Source organism: Ovis aries, chromosome 6, assembly GCF_016772045.2.
Source record: "Ovis aries strain OAR_USU_Benz2616 breed Rambouillet chromosome 6, ARS-UI_Ramb_v3.0, whole genome shotgun sequence".
Taxonomy (NCBI): Eukaryota; Metazoa; Chordata; class Mammalia; order Artiodactyla; family Bovidae; genus Ovis; species Ovis aries.
Window position 1 is genome coordinate 98,571,297 of NC_056059.1, and position 16,545 is coordinate 98,587,841.

The 16,545-nt window shown below is 39.3% G+C and overlaps 2 protein-coding genes across 3 annotated transcripts in view; one reads left to right on the plus strand and one right to left on the minus strand.

The window, feature by feature from the left end:
• The window catches only part of COPS4 (COP9 signalosome subunit 4), a 38,416-nt gene extending 29,324 nt beyond the window's left edge, over window positions 1-9,092 (plus strand). Inside the window, exons 8-10 of one of the 2 annotated variants that reach the window (XM_004009957.5) lie at window positions 724-839; window positions 2,479-2,563; window positions 8,570-9,092. In XM_004009957.5, the coding sequence (XP_004010006.1) occupies window positions 724-839; window positions 2,479-2,563; window positions 8,570-8,703 (335 nt within the window). In that variant the 3' untranslated portion in view covers window positions 8,704-9,092. The remainder of the gene's footprint in view (window positions 1-723; window positions 840-2,478; window positions 2,564-8,569) is intronic. The other variant, XM_004009958.5, reaches the window with a different exon arrangement.
• A 6,655-nt stretch (window positions 9,093-15,747) lies between these two features.
• Window positions 15,748-16,545, minus strand: part of PLAC8 (placenta associated 8) — a 33,620-nt gene continuing 32,822 nt past the window's right edge. Inside the window, exon 5 of the mRNA XM_004009959.4 lies at window positions 15,748-16,049. The gene's annotated coding sequence lies outside the window, so the exon portion shown is untranslated. The remainder of the gene's footprint in view (window positions 16,050-16,545) is intronic.

The following is a 16,545-nucleotide window of genomic DNA, read 5'->3' on the forward strand; positions in this document are numbered from 1 at the left end:
AACTGTGAGGTGATGATGCTAGTTAACTAAACTGGTGATGATCATTTCACAGTATATACATATATCAACTCACTGTTATATACCTTAAATGAATACAATGTTACATGTTAATTATATCTCAATAAAAGGGAAAAAAAGAATTGGGTGAGCCCAACAGTCTAACACTTTCAGGATGGGACCTTAGGTCCAGAACTCTGTCAGGCCCTGTTTTATCTTTCTTAGGGGAAGATCCTATGCCTGAGATCTCACGAAGGGATCTTGCCATCCAAACACTTCTCACATTTGCCTCAGGACAGTGCTTGTGCAGTGCCCAGAGAAATAGAGACATTCCCATTGCTCTGTATGTTTTTACTTATCAAGCTGTAAGCATGATTGCATGAGTGTTTTGCTGCTGCTTGCTGATGAAATCTGTGCTTATAGCAAGAGAAGAGAAGGCAATGAAGCTGCTAACTAGTCCAAGGAAGCAAAAGCCCAAATCCAGAGGACTAAATCTGTTCAGCTAATAAGTAGCTACTTGCCAGTCATCTTCTAAATGTTATTTTTATTTAATTGTATGATTCCAAATGTACCAATTAGGGTATCTTGGTTGCTTTTAAAATGTTGATAAGAATAAAGACAATGATTATGAATTATTGCATGTCTGGAAATTTTTTTTTTTAAAGACACGTTTTTTAAGAGTGTAAACCTAGTTTCAAAATTATAACTTTCTTATTTATATTTAAGGTTCTAGCATCTTGGACAGAGCTGTTATTGAACACAATTTATTGTCTGCAAGCAAATTATATAATAATATTACTTTTGAAGAACTTGGAGCCCTTTTAGAGATTCCTGCAGCTAAGGTATTTTCTTATTTCCAATACATAAAAAGGAAGTTAAGAGACTAAATCATTGATATAAAGAGAAAATAAAATACATACAGTTGGACCTCAAGAACTGTGGATGAAAAATTTGTGGATATGGAGGGGGCCAGCTGTATTCATTGTACTACTCCATTTTATGTAAGGGTCTGGAGCCTCAGTGGATTTTGGTAGCCAGGGCCCTCATGGAACCAACCCCCCAGGGCTGATATTGAGGGATGGCTATAATCGGTAAATATTGTATACATTGTATGTATACAATAAAAACATAAATAAAAAGCCTCAGATAAATGGAAGTAAATTATTTGAGTGTTAAAATAGTACTATAATGGAATTAATTGTCTTTGGTTTTGGATTTTTTTTAAGTTGTAATTCATGGTAAAGTGACCTAGAATGGAAATCTTAAAGGGGTTCCAGGTTATGATTCCCATTTTGTAAGAATATCTTTGTTTCGTATCTGTTCAAATCCACTTCAAAGTGGTTTCTGATTTTTAACTACCATTTGCCTCAGTTCTTTTTCCTGCCCTTTAATGACTATGGTAATACTATAAGCTATTCTATTGTAACTTCTGTGGTGGATTTAACTTAAGAAGTTGGCTGCGTTATTAGGGAGTTGATTTCATTCTTAGTCATGATTTGGTTGGCTATGTGTAAATTCCAGAAAAGTGCCAGTATTATTTAGAGGGTATTTCAGGTGTCATCTACAGAACACTCTGTTAATTTTAGATAAAGCAAGCAATCAACCTTACTTTTACTAACTTGTAGACCTTAAAGTCATGCAGTTATGGTCATGTCTCCTTTATCTGGTAGAAAATACTGAATTAAAATTTCACTAACACGGTTCCTTTACATGTATGCATTTCATACATAATGGAGGCAGTGGAACCATTTTGGAACCAAAGCTTTAGTTCCCATTAATAGATGCTTGCTTCTTAGGCTTTGAGGCATAACTTCCTTGCTGAGACTAAGGGAAGTGAATATATTTTTAGCAGTAAATGCTAGTCACAGTCTGTTCGGGAGTGAATTAGGGTTGATTATGAACATGATCAGAATTACTATGACTTACAATCCAGTTTCCTTAATAGACAGTAAACATGAAGTATGTCTTTAGGAATCAGAGGACTTTCTGCTCCCCTTTAATTGTCTTTTAAGTCCTTTCATTTCCCTGTTAAATTTGAACACTCTTCTTCCTTTCAGTTTTTCCTTCAAAAAAACTACTGTCTTAAATAGTTTTGGGGGTGATAATGTGAAAACTGAACTGAAATGGAATAAGAAAAGCTAGGGATTTTTTTGAGGTGTGGATCCCAGAGAGAAGAAAAATTGTGAGTTTGATTTTGAGCAGAGAGGAAAAATTGCTAAGAGGGCTAGGTACTTGTTCAAAATCTTACAAGAGAAACAGATCCCAGTTAGCGTAAAAGAATGGATTGTACCCAGAAAGAATTGGGGAATTAAATAGGCAGACTTACAAGATTTGCTCTTGTAACAAACGGCAGATGAACACATGCATAAGGCTTAGTGATGGTCAGCTAACCCAAAAGCTTTCAGTTCTGTTGATGAGCATGTGTGAATAACTCGATGTGATAATTAAAATGTCTAAGAGTTTTGTTTTTTTTTTAAACAGGCAGAAAAGATAGCATCACAAATGATCACAGAAGGACGTATGAATGGATTTATTGATCAGATTGATGGGATAGTTCATTTTGAAAGTAAGAAGTTTTGCTTGGTTATAGCATGATGAAATGACAGTATTGTGTATTTGTGATTAAAACATGCTGAGTGAGCAATTGCCAAGCATTTTCCTTTGACGCAGAATCTTACTACTGGAATGAACTTATTTCCTAGAGAAATTGTTGTTGTTGTTGTTCAGTCACTCAGTCGGGTCCGACTCTTTGTGACCCCATGGACTGCAGCATGCCAGGCTTCCCATCCTTCACCATGAGCAGGAGCTTGTTCAAACTCATGTCCATTGAGTTAGTGATGCCATCCAACCATCTCATTCGCTATCATCCCCTTCTCCTGCCTTCAGTCTTTCCCAGCATCAGGGTCTTTTCTAGGGAGTCACTTCTATGCATCAGGTGGTTAAAGTATTGGAGCTTTTCTTTAGGATTGACTAGTTCGGTCTCCTTGCAGTCCGAACGCAAGGAGGAAAAATTGAAACTGGGATTGCTGTATTCATTCATTTACTCACCAAACATTTATTGACTGTACCATGTAATGGGTGTGTAGAAAGGACAGTTGCATTTCCTATTCAACAGCTCACTAAACTGATGGAGGCAGACGGATAAGTAGATCTCGTTTGTCTTAATGCCTCCTCAGCCCCTCTTGCCGCCTCACTTGTGCCCTGGACCTTACTGTACCAGAACCATTCTGCTTGGACAGTTGTGACTTGAAATACCCGACTCTGGCCATGGCCTTTCCCCAGCCTTTCTAGTGGTCTCTCTCGGGTACGTCTGCTTCACCTCTTCCTTGACCGTTCTGGAGCCTTCCGTCTGTGACTTTCACTTTCCTCCTGTCATCCTAGCCCTTTAAAAGTCTTTTACTTTATCTTATTATTTTAAAAAGTTGTTTGTATTTGGCTGTGCCTCGTTGTGGCATGCAGGATCTTTTTTTTTTCCTAAGTTGCAGCATAGGAACTCTTTAGTTACGGCATGTGGGATCTAGTTCCCTGACCAGGGATTGAACCCGGATCCCCTGCATTGGGAGTACAGAGTCTTAACCACAGGACCTCCAGGGACGTCTCCCTTTTTAAAGTTTTGCTGTTCTTCCTATCCAGCTTAGAGTTCATGGTTCATCATTTCAGTTACTCTTTTGCAGAGGCCCCAGACCACTTGCCTACTAACTTTGTTCCTGCTCTCCAGCAGGTCTTCACCTTGAATGACCCCATCCTTCGGCTTTTCCAGGCCTGTCCTTGAGTAGCTAAACTAGGGTTGCTGGACAAGAGTCAAGAGTCCCAGATTGATTGATAGCGCTGCAAATCCAGGGTCCTCGGTTCTCCACACTGCCTGGGATTCTTCATACATTTCTCTAGCCCACTCTTTTTCCTTACTCTGCTGTGACTGGTTCTGATCTCAGTTTCCTAAATCTCCGACTTTTGTCCTCCTTCACCCAGGAGAAAACTGCATTTCCTGTTCATAGAAAGAAGGAAAAAAAAGCTGTTCATATGAAATTACCTTAACTTCTTTATCAGATTTATAAACTCCTAAATGTTAAATATAGATTGAATTTTGTCTTTTTCTTCTTTCATGTTATGCTGGAGATGGTTTCCATCTCTCTTTCTAGTTCTTCCACTTGGGATTCCTTCTCCGAACTCTGCCACTCCCTACCCCCAACAGAAATCTTTTTAAAGAACTTGAGCTTAGCAATTATTTTGTCCATTTTCATCCTTTTCCCCCCTCCTTTGTTGGCTTTTTTCTATCAATATTTAAACATACTCGGGTCTCTTCTGTTTTAGTAAAAATCCTTTTATCTTTCAGGCTTCATCTTGGCTTTGCATCATATCGCATAGGGTTGACCACTTACTCCTTTTTGATTGCCCCCCACCCCCTTGACTTCTGTCCATCTCCTTCACCATGTTCTCCTGCTTCTCCGCCTTTTTCTCCAGGTGTTCTTTCCAGCCATCTCTGTAGACTCTGTAGTGCTTTACATTTGAATATTGGGGCTGCTTAGGACTTACTCCTTGGCCTTTTCTTCTTGCTCTGCTGAGTTACCCTAGTAACCTGGTACCCTCTCATCTACTCCTATTGATCCATCTCTATGCAGATAATACTTAGATTTCTAGTGTAAGTCTCCCTTCTGAATCCCAGACTCAGCGGCTCTAATTGACAAATAGGTGTTTCCCACCTGACTGCTTTGTGGGCATCTCAGAAGGAACATATCCAAAACCACATTGACCATTTCCCCTCCCTGCCTGCCTCTCAGAACAACCAACCAGCTATCCAGAACTAGAGTGTTCACCTTCTCCAGCACCCTTATCATTGACCCCTTCTTTTCTTTGCTGCTCAGAATCCTTTCAACTTTCTGTCTTATGTGTATCTAGAATCCACATACTTTTCTTCATTTGTTCCTGTGACCACTCTATTCTAAGTTCCTGTACCCTCTTTTGGGCTTAAGAAATAGCCTCTTAAGTTTTTCTTCATGTCTGCAATTGCTTCTTTCTAGTCCCATTGCCCTGCTATAGCCAGAGTGATCATGATCTTTGAAAAATGCAAACAGGCAGAAAAAAGAAATAAAAACCAAATGATTCAGTGTCTATTCCATTACATGCTGGTTGAATGGTTTCCCCATTGCTTGTAGAGTAAAATTCTGCAAAGTCTCCAAAAGATCGTGCATGACCCTTTATGAATTTCTCTTTCCAGTCCAGCCCACAGGTCTTTTTGTTTTCTCCATCACTGTAAGTTCCTTCCCATATCAGACATTCCAGAATAGCCATCCCTCCACAGCTAGCCTCTCCAGTCATCTTCTATTGGTCCCCATGTCTTAGTTTCAACAGCGTTAATCAATAATGATTTTCCTGACTCCTCAGTTTAGGAGTAGCTCTAAGTTATATGTTCTTGTCACCCTGAATTTCTTGCTAGCATTAATCATAATTATTTCCATTTCTGTAGCTCTTTGTCTAAATGCCTGTTTCTGTTACCAAGCTCAGCTTCCTAGTGATCAATATTAAGTGTTTCTTGTTCTCCATATGTCCAACATCTTTTCCAATGCCCTGCCTATTGTAAGTGGGAAATAAATAATTATTGAATTAACAAATACAGTATATGATGAATAGTATAGCAGAGGGGTCACCAAGTAAAAGAACAATTTAAATTAATGTCTGCCAACTTGATAGAATATGGAATATTTTCCTTTCTAATTTTCTTAGATTAAAAAAATTACAATGGTAAATCTGCTCTTATTAAGAAGTAAATATTACACCAGTAACTAAAGGAAGAGTCTCTAATATCTTTTCACTGTCTCTTGCATTCCTCTAACCCCACCTGTCTGGCACAACTAATATCAGTCTGAAATCTTGTCTGTCTTTCTGCATGCTTATATAGAGAAGTAAAAAAAGGTAGGGACTTTAAAAAATGGCGTCCTGCCTTAAAGTACATAGTATTCTACAAAGTGTTTTTTTTTTTTTTTTAAGTTAATGTACCATGAACATATTTTCAAGTCACTAGATATAAAATCTAATTTATTTGTTTTAATAGTTGTGTGGTTATTTCATGGAGTTCAACTGTTCACCTGTTGCTAGACATTCAGGTGGTTTCCTTGTGCAAATCTTTAAGTCCTGGGACACTTAGTTCTCTAGAATGAAGTCTCAGAAGTTGCATACTTTGATGTTTCAGAGGATATATGTATTTTGATTAATAGCTACTCAGAAAGCTATAGCCATTTACGCTTCCACCAACATGAGAAATGAAGCTTTAACAATTGGATATTCTTTGTTTTTCATCTTTTGCCTGTTGTTGGGGGGAAATACTGCATTATTGTCTTACTGTACATTTCCTTGGCACTGGTGAAGTTTAAATCTTTCCATGTGTTGGTCATTAGCATTTTCTCATCTGTGAATTGTTATTTTTTCTTACATATTTCCTTCCTTTCTTCTCCATACCTTTCCTATATCAATGTTACAGATACTTTTCTCATTCTATCAGTTGAGTTTCTGTTAGGCAATGTGTACCATAAACCCTAACCCCAGACACATTTAAAAGTTTTTTTGCAGCCAAATCTGTCCATTTTTAATTTTATGACTTTTGTGTTTTCTGTATTGAGTAAGAAAGTCTCCTTCATTTTGGGGTTAAATTAATATTTAAAGTTTCTTTAATATTTTATTTATTGTTTTATATTTACAAATTCAGTCTGTAGTTCATTTTTGTGTATAATTTTAAATCATAGTCTAGCTGTTTTTTTTTAAAGATAGATTGCCAATTATGTGAGTATCATTTATTAAATAAAGCATCCTTTCTGATCTTTGAAGTGTATTAGGTTTCACGTGGTGCTAGTTGTAAAGAACCCGACTGCCAGTGCAGGAAATGTAAGAGACGTGGGCTTGATCCCTGGGTCAGGAAGATCCCGTGGAGTAGGGCAAGGCAACCTACTCCAGTATTCTTGCCCGGAGAATCCCATGGGCAGAGGAGCCTGGCGGGCTGCAGTCCGTAGAGCTGCAAAGAGTCAGACACAACTGAAGCGGCTTAGCACGCACACACGTTTCACAAATTAGTTTGGATCTCTTTCTGTTCCATGGATCTGTAACAATATTGCATAATTTATAAGAGAGTTTGCTCTTGATAGAGCAGACCCTGTCCCTCCACTACTATTTTTTAATTGAGTCGAGATTCACATCTGTGAGATTAATCATTCCGTATCATTTAGTATGTTTCCAGTGTTGTACAGCCACCATCTCTGCCTGGTTCCAGAATAGTTTTATCTTCTCAAAAAGAAGCCCCATGCCCCTTAAGCACTTACTCCTCATACCTCTCTCTCTCCAGGCCCTGGCAGCTAATTTCTGTTGTTTCTATGGATTTACCTGTTGTGGATATTTGATATGAATGAAACCATGCAATATGTGACCTTTCAGCTTCTTTCACGTAATGTAGTGTTTTCAAGTTTCACTCATGTTATAACATGTAGTCAGTACTTCATTCCTTTCTAAGGCTGAGTAATACTTAGTTGTGTAGATGTACTATAATCCTTCCCCTGTTTTTAATTTTCAAAATTATCTTGGCTATTCTCAAACATCAGTTTTTCCATATTAACTTCAGTAATTTTATCTTGTTCAGGAAGCAAAACAGAGAAAGGGGGGATTGTCTTGGAAATTTCTTTAAATTTATGTATTAATAGAAAAGGACTGATATTTCTAAGATACTACATCTTTCCAGCTGGAAATGTGGTTTGTATCTGCTCAAGTTATTTTATGTCCTTTAGTCAGATTTTATAGTTTTTTTTCCCGTCATTAATTCTGTGCCCAAATTTGTAAATGTTGATGCTGTTTTGGATGGAGCTGCTCCCTCCCTAGTTTTTCATTTCTAACTGCAGATTGCTGTGCAGAGAAAAGCCTGCTAGATCATGAGGTTTTTTGTTTGGAGTTTAAATATTAAAATATTCTTTAGAGTCCAGTAGAGACAGCGTGGAGTAGGTAAATAGGCTTACTTTCCCCAGTAGGTGGCAGTGTCTTATGAAGGTATAAAGTGAAAGAAAGTGAAAGTCGCTCAGTCCTGTCGAACTCTTTGTGACCCCACAGACTATACACTCCATGGAATTCTCTAGGCCAGAATACTGGAGTGGGTAGCCTTTCCCTTCTCCAGGGGATCTTCCCAATCCAAGGATCAAACCCAGGTCTCCTGCGTTGCCGGCAGATTTTTTACCAACTGAGCCACCAGGGAAGCCCAAGAATCCTGGAGTGGGTAGCCTGTCCCTCCTCCAGGGGATCTTAAGGTATAAACTGAGTGAGAAAAGCACTTCAGTGCTTTAACTTCAGTGAAGTCATCTTACTGTTGTGGATGAGGTGGTTTGATTGGTTTTATTTTGTATATTTTTGTTTTGTTTTATATTCTGTGCCAGTGACTGGAGTACTTTTCTTAACTGTTGCTTAATTAGCTTAATTTTATCAGCCAAGAGTTTCGTATTAAACTTTTAAAAATCAGCGTTTCTGTATTTTGTCTTCTAATTCACATTCACTATGGTCGCAAAGGAGTAACTTCAGCTTTGTACATTATTCCTTTTTTCTCTAGCACGAGAAGCCCTGCCAACATGGGACAAACAGATCCAGTCACTGTGTTTCCAAGTGAATAACCTGCTGGAGAAGATTAGCCAGACAGCACCAGAATGGACAGCTCAAGCCATGGAGGCCCAGATGGCTCAGTGACTCCTGCAGGCCGTCTGTGCACACTACACCTTTCCCATGTTGTACAGATTCATTTCACTATCTCTCAGAAACATTTGCATCATGACCTTGCATCGTTCAATCCCTTTTATGCTGGATTTTATTTAAAGAAGACATTATTAGAGCAGGAAGTACAAGCATTTAAAAAATATGTAGTTCCCATTTATTCAGGGTCTCTGTGTATCAAGCTAACTCAGATGTTTTGAAAGCTTTTTCTTTAAACAGAGTAAGTGACATATCTGTGGCTAAGGAGTTTGGGATTTGTGATAACTTTGTAGTCATGTAAAAATAAGTGCTTTGTGCCTCTCCACAGGTGGTTATTCTAATAAATGGAGAAGTGAGCCAAATAAAAGTAGTACTTTTGTTTTTAATTAGTGAATATTCTTTTGTTCCTTTTCCCTTTTGCTTCTGCAGACAATTATTTGTCCCGTAGGCAAGAAATGAAAAGATAAGCCAAAAAGCCTCTTCCCTAGGTATTCACAGTCACAGAGCCAAGAGTCAGCACTTGAAATACTTGTACCAAGTCTGAGAGCACACAGTGGGGAATTTTTTATTTAGCAGAGAAGGATCAGCAAAGACTCCTCAGAATCATTCCAGCCTCCCTTCATAGAGAACATGGGGAAGGACTTTTAAAAAAGAGTCTGTAGGCAACTACCAGTTTCAACTCAAACATGTAAGGAGCTCAAGTAGTCACTCCATCCTCACAGCAAGAGAAGGCTTAACAGGTGGAAAAAAATCAATTCCTTTTCTTAGGTCCACCAGAGAATTGAGGTCACAGGGCACACCACCACTCCCAAAACTGGAAAAATAAACAGAGTCACAGTAAAGGTCAGCTTACCAGGAGCAGACCAGCTTGAGCCAGTAACTGGTGAATAGTGAAATGGTAACTTTGAGAAATTACTGGAGGCTAACTATGGACTAGGGCTTCTGTGGAGGCTCAGTGGTAAAGAATGCCTGCAATGCGGGAGATGTGCGTTAGATCCCTGCTTTGGGAAGATCCCCTGAAGAGGGAAATGGCAGCCCACTCCAGTATTCTTGCCTGGGAAATCCCATGGACAGAGGAGTCTGGTGGGCTGCAGCCCATGGGGTTGAAATAATAGCAATAAGTTTGGATTGGCAGGACAGTTAAAACCCCCTGGTACTCCAGGAAGTTCTCATGATTAAGATGAGGGATCCCCTTGTGTTTCAGGGGAGGAGAAAGCGACTATTTTGAAATACTTCCAGATCATTTTCCATGACAAAGGCCTGCCCTCTGAAGGAAATTACTCTACCAAGGCCTTATCTGACCTGGGGAAAAGCCAGCTGGATATTTGCAGTCCCTGTTAGCCTACTTATGACATGACTTAGCAACTAAACAACAATTTTTTTTTTAGACAACATGTCAAGAGTTGACTTATTGGAAAAGACTGATGCTGGGAGGGATTGGGGGCAGGAGGAAAAGAGGACAACAGGATGAGATAGCTGGATGGCATCACTGACTCAATGGACGTGAGTCTGAGTGAACTCTGGGAGTTGGTGATGGACAGGGAGGCTGGCGTGCTGTGATTTCATGGGGTCGCAAAGAGTCGGACACAACTGAGCGACTGAACTGAAACTGAAGGTGTCAAGGACAGATGGGTAGTGTAATCAGAGAGATTGAAATTTCAGAACTATAAAATTTTAGAAATATATATAATTGATACACTAAGAAAGGATGGGGAAAATGGAATCACAATATTTTTAATCAACAACAAAAAATGTGAGGCAAAAACTGATGAAACTGCAAGGAGAGAGAGATGAATCCACTGTACTTGAAAACTTCACCACCATTCTGTCAGCCGTGGGCAGATTGAGCAGGCAGAAAGTTACTAAGTACGTGTTTGAACTCAACAGCACCATCAATCAACTGGATCTAATCTGATATTTCTAAACTACATACAACGATAGTACACTCAAGCTCACATAGAACATTCACCAGAGTAGACCATATCCTGGGTCATAAAACACACCTTAACAAGTTAAAAAAAATAGAAATCATAAAATGTATGCTCTCTGACCACAATGAAACGAAACTGAAAATAAACATAGCTGGAAATTTCCCTAAAACTTGGAGATTAAACAACATACTTCTAAATAACATGCAGATTAAAGAAGAAATCTCAAGAATTTGAAAATATTTTGAACGAAATGAAAATACAACTTATCAAAATTTGTGGGATGCAGTGCATGTATTAGGAAAGAAGAAAGATCTAAATAAGCTTCCACAAGAGGAAACTAGAAAAAAAGAAAATTAAATCCAAAGTAAGCAGAAAGGATGAAATAAGAAAAATCAGAGTAGAGTGTAAATAGTGAAACTTGGAAACAGGACGTTAATAGAAAATCAATGAAATCAAAGCCTGTTTCTTTGAAAAAATGAATAAAATGATTGACTCTAGCCAGACTAAGATAAAAAGAGAAGACAAAAGTTACTAATATCAGAAATAAAAGGGTCATCACTACGGATCCTATGAAGATTAGAGGAATAATTAAGGATGATTATAAATAGCTCTATGCTGATAAATTTGATAACTTAGATGATATGGACCAATTCTATGAGCGATATCTACCAATTCTCACAAGAAATAATCTGAATAGGCCTATAACTATTAAATTTTTTAAATCAATAATTAATAACCTTCCATAACAGAAAGCACTGGGCCTAGATGAGTTCACTAGTGAATTTTATCAAACATTTAAGGAAGAAATCATACCAATTCTCTACAATCTCAGAAAATAGAAGCATGAGAACACTTCTTCATTTATTTTTTTTTTTAAGGCAAGCATCATCCTTCCACCAAAGCCAGATAAAGATATTATAAGAAAGGAAAAGTGCAGTTCTGTATCTATCATGAACATAGATGCAAAAATTCTTAACAAAATATTAGTGAGTCAAATCCAGCAATACATAAAAAGAATTATATGCCATGGCCAAGTGGGATTTATTCCAGGTGTATAAATTGTTCAACATTAAAAAATCAATTAATGTACTTCATCACATCCATAAGCTATAGAAGAAAAGTTCTTTGATCATACCAGTAAGTACAGAAAAAGCATTTTTATAAAACCCAACACCTATTCATGATAAATTTCAACAAGCTAGGAATACAGAGGAATTTCCTCAATTTAATAAAGAATATTTACAAAAGGAATGATGCTAAAGCTGAAACTCCAGTACGGTACTTTGGCCACCTCATGCAAAGAGTTGACTCATTGGAAAAGACTCTGATGCTGGGAGGGATTGGGGGCAGGAGGAGAAGGGGATGGCAGAGGATGAGATGGCTGGATGGCATCACTGACTCGATGGACGTGAGTCTGAGTGAACTCTGGTAGTTGGTGATGGACAGGGAGGCCTGGCGTGCTGCGATTCATGGGGTTGCAGAGTCGGACATGACTGAGCGACTGAACTGAACTGATGTACATAAACCCTATAGCTAAGATTATAATGGTGAGAAACTAGATTGCTACATTCTTTTCCCTAAAATCAGGAATAAGGCAAAGCTGTCCACTCTCACCACTCCAATTCTTTTGGCCATGCCCAGGGGCTTGTGGAATCCCCCACCAGTAATTGAACCTGCACCCTTGGCACCGAAAGCACAGAGTCCTAACTACTGGACTACCAGGGAATTCCCTCACCACTCTTATTGGACATTGTATTATGAGTCCTGGGTGATGCCGTAAGACCAGAAAAGAAAGTTAGCCTTTAAATACAGATTGGCCGCAGATAGTGACTGCAGCCATGAAATTAAAGACATTTGCTCCTTGCAAGAAAAGCTATGACCAACCCAGACAGCATATTAAAAAATGGAGATGTTACTTTGCTGACAAAGGTCCGTATAGTCAAAGCTATGGTTTTTCCAGTAGTCATGTATGGATGTGAGATTTGGACCATAAAGAAAGTTCTGAAGAATTAATGCTTTTGAACTGTGGTGTTGGAAAAAACTCTTGAGAGTCTTTTGGACTGCAAGGAGATCAAACCAGTCAATCCTAAAGGAAATCAGTCCTGAATATTCATTGGAAGGACTGATGCTGAAGCTGAAACTCCAATACTTTGACCACCTGATGCATAGAAGTGACTCCTTGGAAAAGACCCTGATGATGGGAAAGATTGAAGGCAGGAGGAGAAGGGGACGACACAGGATGAGATGGTTGGATGGCATCACCAACTCAATGGACATGAGTTTGAGCAAGTTCTGGGAGTTGGTGATGGACAAGGAAGCTTGGTATGCTGCAGTCTATGGGGTCACAAAGAGTGGACATGACTGAGCTACTGAACTGAACTGGGAAGGAAGAAATAAAACTATCTCTGTTCACAGTTGACATGATTATCTCTGTAGAAAATCTCAAGGAACCAGAAGAAAAAATTCTTGCAACTAATAAGCAGTTATAGCAAAGTTGCAGGATATGAGGTTAATATACAAAAGTCAGTTGCTTTCAGGACTTTCCTGGTGGTCCAGTGGTTACAAATCTGCCTTCCAATGCGGGGTTGCAGGTTTGATTCCTGGTCCAGGAACTAAGAACCCGTGTGTCATAGGGCAACTGAGCCTACATGCTGCAACTACTGAGCCCGGTGCTACAACTGGAGAAGCCTCCACAGTGCAACGATAGGTCCTGTGTGCCGCAGTGAAGATCCCAAGCGCTGCAACCAAGACCCAGCACAACCAGATAGATATATTTTAAAAAGTCAATTGATATATTTTAAACATCGAGCATTTGGAATTGGAAATTTGAAATAAGTATGCGTGTTCGAAGTAGGGAAAACAGGAAATTTGGAGAGGGAAAACATGATGATGGTGGTGGAATAGGCTAAAGAGGTAGATTGAGGCTACGTCATGAAGGATCAGGGAAAGTTTTTTAAGATTTTTAGGATGTTTACAATTTTTTCATGGCAAGCAGTGTACAGGATGGACTGGGGAGAAAGCAATGGGAGCTGGAGTTACTAGAGGCCAAGAAACTAATTCAGGAGCTGTAAACATGATTCTCAAAAGATGTAATACGGGCTTGGACTACATTCTTGGCAGTGGAGACAAACAGGAGCTGCTGCTACTGCTGCTAAGTCACTTCAGTTGTGTCCAACTCTGTGCGACCCCATAGACGGTAGCCCACCAGGCTCCCCCATCCCTGGGATTCTCCAGGCAAGAACACTGGAGTGGGTTGCCATTTCCTTCTCCAATGCATGAAAGTGAAAGGTGAAAGTGAAGTTGCTCAGTTGTGCCCAACTCTTAGCGACCCCATAAGCTGCAGCTCACCAGGCCCCTCCATCCATGGGATTTTCCAGGCAAGAGTACTGGAGTGGGGAGCCATTGCCTTCTCTGACAAAGAGGAGAGGACAGATTAATTCATTCAATAAACGATCTCTTCAGTTCAGTTGCTCAGTCATGTCCGACTCTGTGACTCCATGGACTGCAGCATGCCAGGCTTCCCTGTCCATCACCAACTCCTGGAGGCTGCTCAAACTCATGTCCATTGAGTCAGTGATGCCATCCAACCATCTCATCCTCTGTTGTCCCTTCTCCTTCCGCCCTCAATCTTTCCCAGCATCAGGGTCTTTTCCAGTGAGTCAGTTCTTGGTATCAGGTGGCCCAAGCGATTTGCATATGTATCTACTAGGTGTCAGGCATTTTTCTAGGCACTGCAGATACAGGAACAAACAAGATCGTCCACTAGGGTTATCAAGTGGAGTTTAAGTGACTGAAGTTGGTGTCTGAGTAGATGTGAGAAGGGAGAAGGGTGTGATGAGACAATCTAGGTTTCACTGATATCTAGATTTCTTACCTTGAAAACCTGGGTAGTGAAGTCGTTTGACCTGTTGGGTAGAGAATGGGTAGGGGACCAAGAAGCACTTGTTTTGTAAGCAGTGGAAGAGACATTCTGATCAATAGTATGAGAAGAACTAGAAATACAGTCCTCCTTGGTGTATAGGAGGCATCTGAAGCTATGAGAGTAGATGATTCCAAGAAGACTAGGAGGTGTGAAAGGAATGGACCCAGGAAAGAACCTTGCAAAACACCTACACCTATAAGGCAAGTGAAAAAAGGGGGCAAAGGACTCAAGTTTGAGTGCCTATTAAGTTCCAGGTGGTTTTACATTTTTTCTCACTGAAATTTCACAATATACTTATAGTGAAATATTTATTTACAGTAGATGTTTCTGCTAATAGATATTTCTACTTACAGTAGCTATTTCTACTAGTCTGAAGGTTGCCTTCCCCCACCCTCCACCCCAACAAATGAAATGGACTCAGAAGTGTAGGGGGAGAAAGAAAGGAAATTAGGAAGTGAGATTTTCAGCAGGGCAAAATGTTGCAGAGGATAAACAGGATGAGAAATGTGAAAAAAAGAAATGATGACTTCACACATTGATCTATCAGTTTTTAACCAAAATTGAATCATACTGAATTTGACAATTGAATTTTTATTACCTGCTTTGATACCTCATTTGCAAAAGAGAAAATTAATAACACAACAATGAAACCATCAGGTATGCAGTTGGGAAGCAGAGCTTAGTGCATTATTGCTTTGTCAGCATTAATACTGCTTGTAGGTAGCATGAAAAGGAGGGAAAGCGTTGGTTAAATGTACTGTGAGTGTCTTAGAACAGGAGTCCCCAACCTCTGGAATGTAATGCCTGATGATCTGAGGTGGAGCTGATGTAATAATAATAGAAATAAAGTGCACAATTAATGTAATGTGCTTGAATCATCCTTCCCTCTCTCTCCTCCACCCACCCCACCCCACCCCACCCCTGCCCCCAGCCCTCCTTCATGGCAAAATTGTCTTCCATGGAACCGGTCCCTGGTTCAAAAAGGTTGGGGACCACTTTCTTAGAAGAGTTGTCCATAGTCTTTTTCTCTCTCTCTTAAACTTCTTAGATGAAAGAGAGCGGAATTGCTGTGGGCCAAAATCTCCTGTTAGGAAAACAAACTACGAGAACAAAATTATGATATTGACCCTTGGAATTGACTAATGACATAAAGACATTTTATTGACAGCAAAGAACTGTAAAGAGTCATGCTAGTAAAATCTTTTATTTGATTATGTTTTAAAATGTAATACAGAATTTATAAGGTGGAAAACTTAATAGCAAGGAGAAACTACGCTGGACCATTTAGCAAAACTAAGGGATAACACTCCTTTGAAATAAAAGTTCAGTTTTTTTTTAAACCCCACTGATTGTGATTTAAAATATCAATTTTATTTCACTTGCAGAAAGTGGAAAAGCTGAAGAGGTGTTGATTTTAGTTGCTTCAGGAAGAGCTCTTCACCGGGTCAGGAGAGAGACCACAGAAAAAAAGGGGAAAGGGAGCTCTTCACCTACGAGGGACAAACAAAAAATATGGTTAAATTTTCTCAATCTACTTTTTAATTTTTAACAAAGATTTAATTTTAGAATCATTTTAGATTTATAAAAAAGTTGCAAGAGAGTTTCCATATACCTGTACCAGTTTCCTGACTGGCTAGCATCTTACTATGGTAGGTGTGTCACAGCTAATGAACCAGTGTTGATAGATTATTTAATCAAAGCCTGTTCTTTATTCAGATTGCTCAGTTTTTACATAATGTCCCTTTGCTGTTCCAAGATTCCATTCAGAGAGCATATTACCTTTACTCATTATGTTTCCTTAGGCACAACTGAGCAACTTCACTTTCACTTTTCACTTTCATGCATTGGAGAAGGAGATGGCACCCCACTCAGTGAAGTCACTCAGTCGTGCCTAAGGAAACATAATGAGTTACTCTTGCCTGGAAAATCCCATAGATGGAGGAGCCTGGTGGGCTGCAGTCCATGGGGTCGCTGAGGGTCGGACAC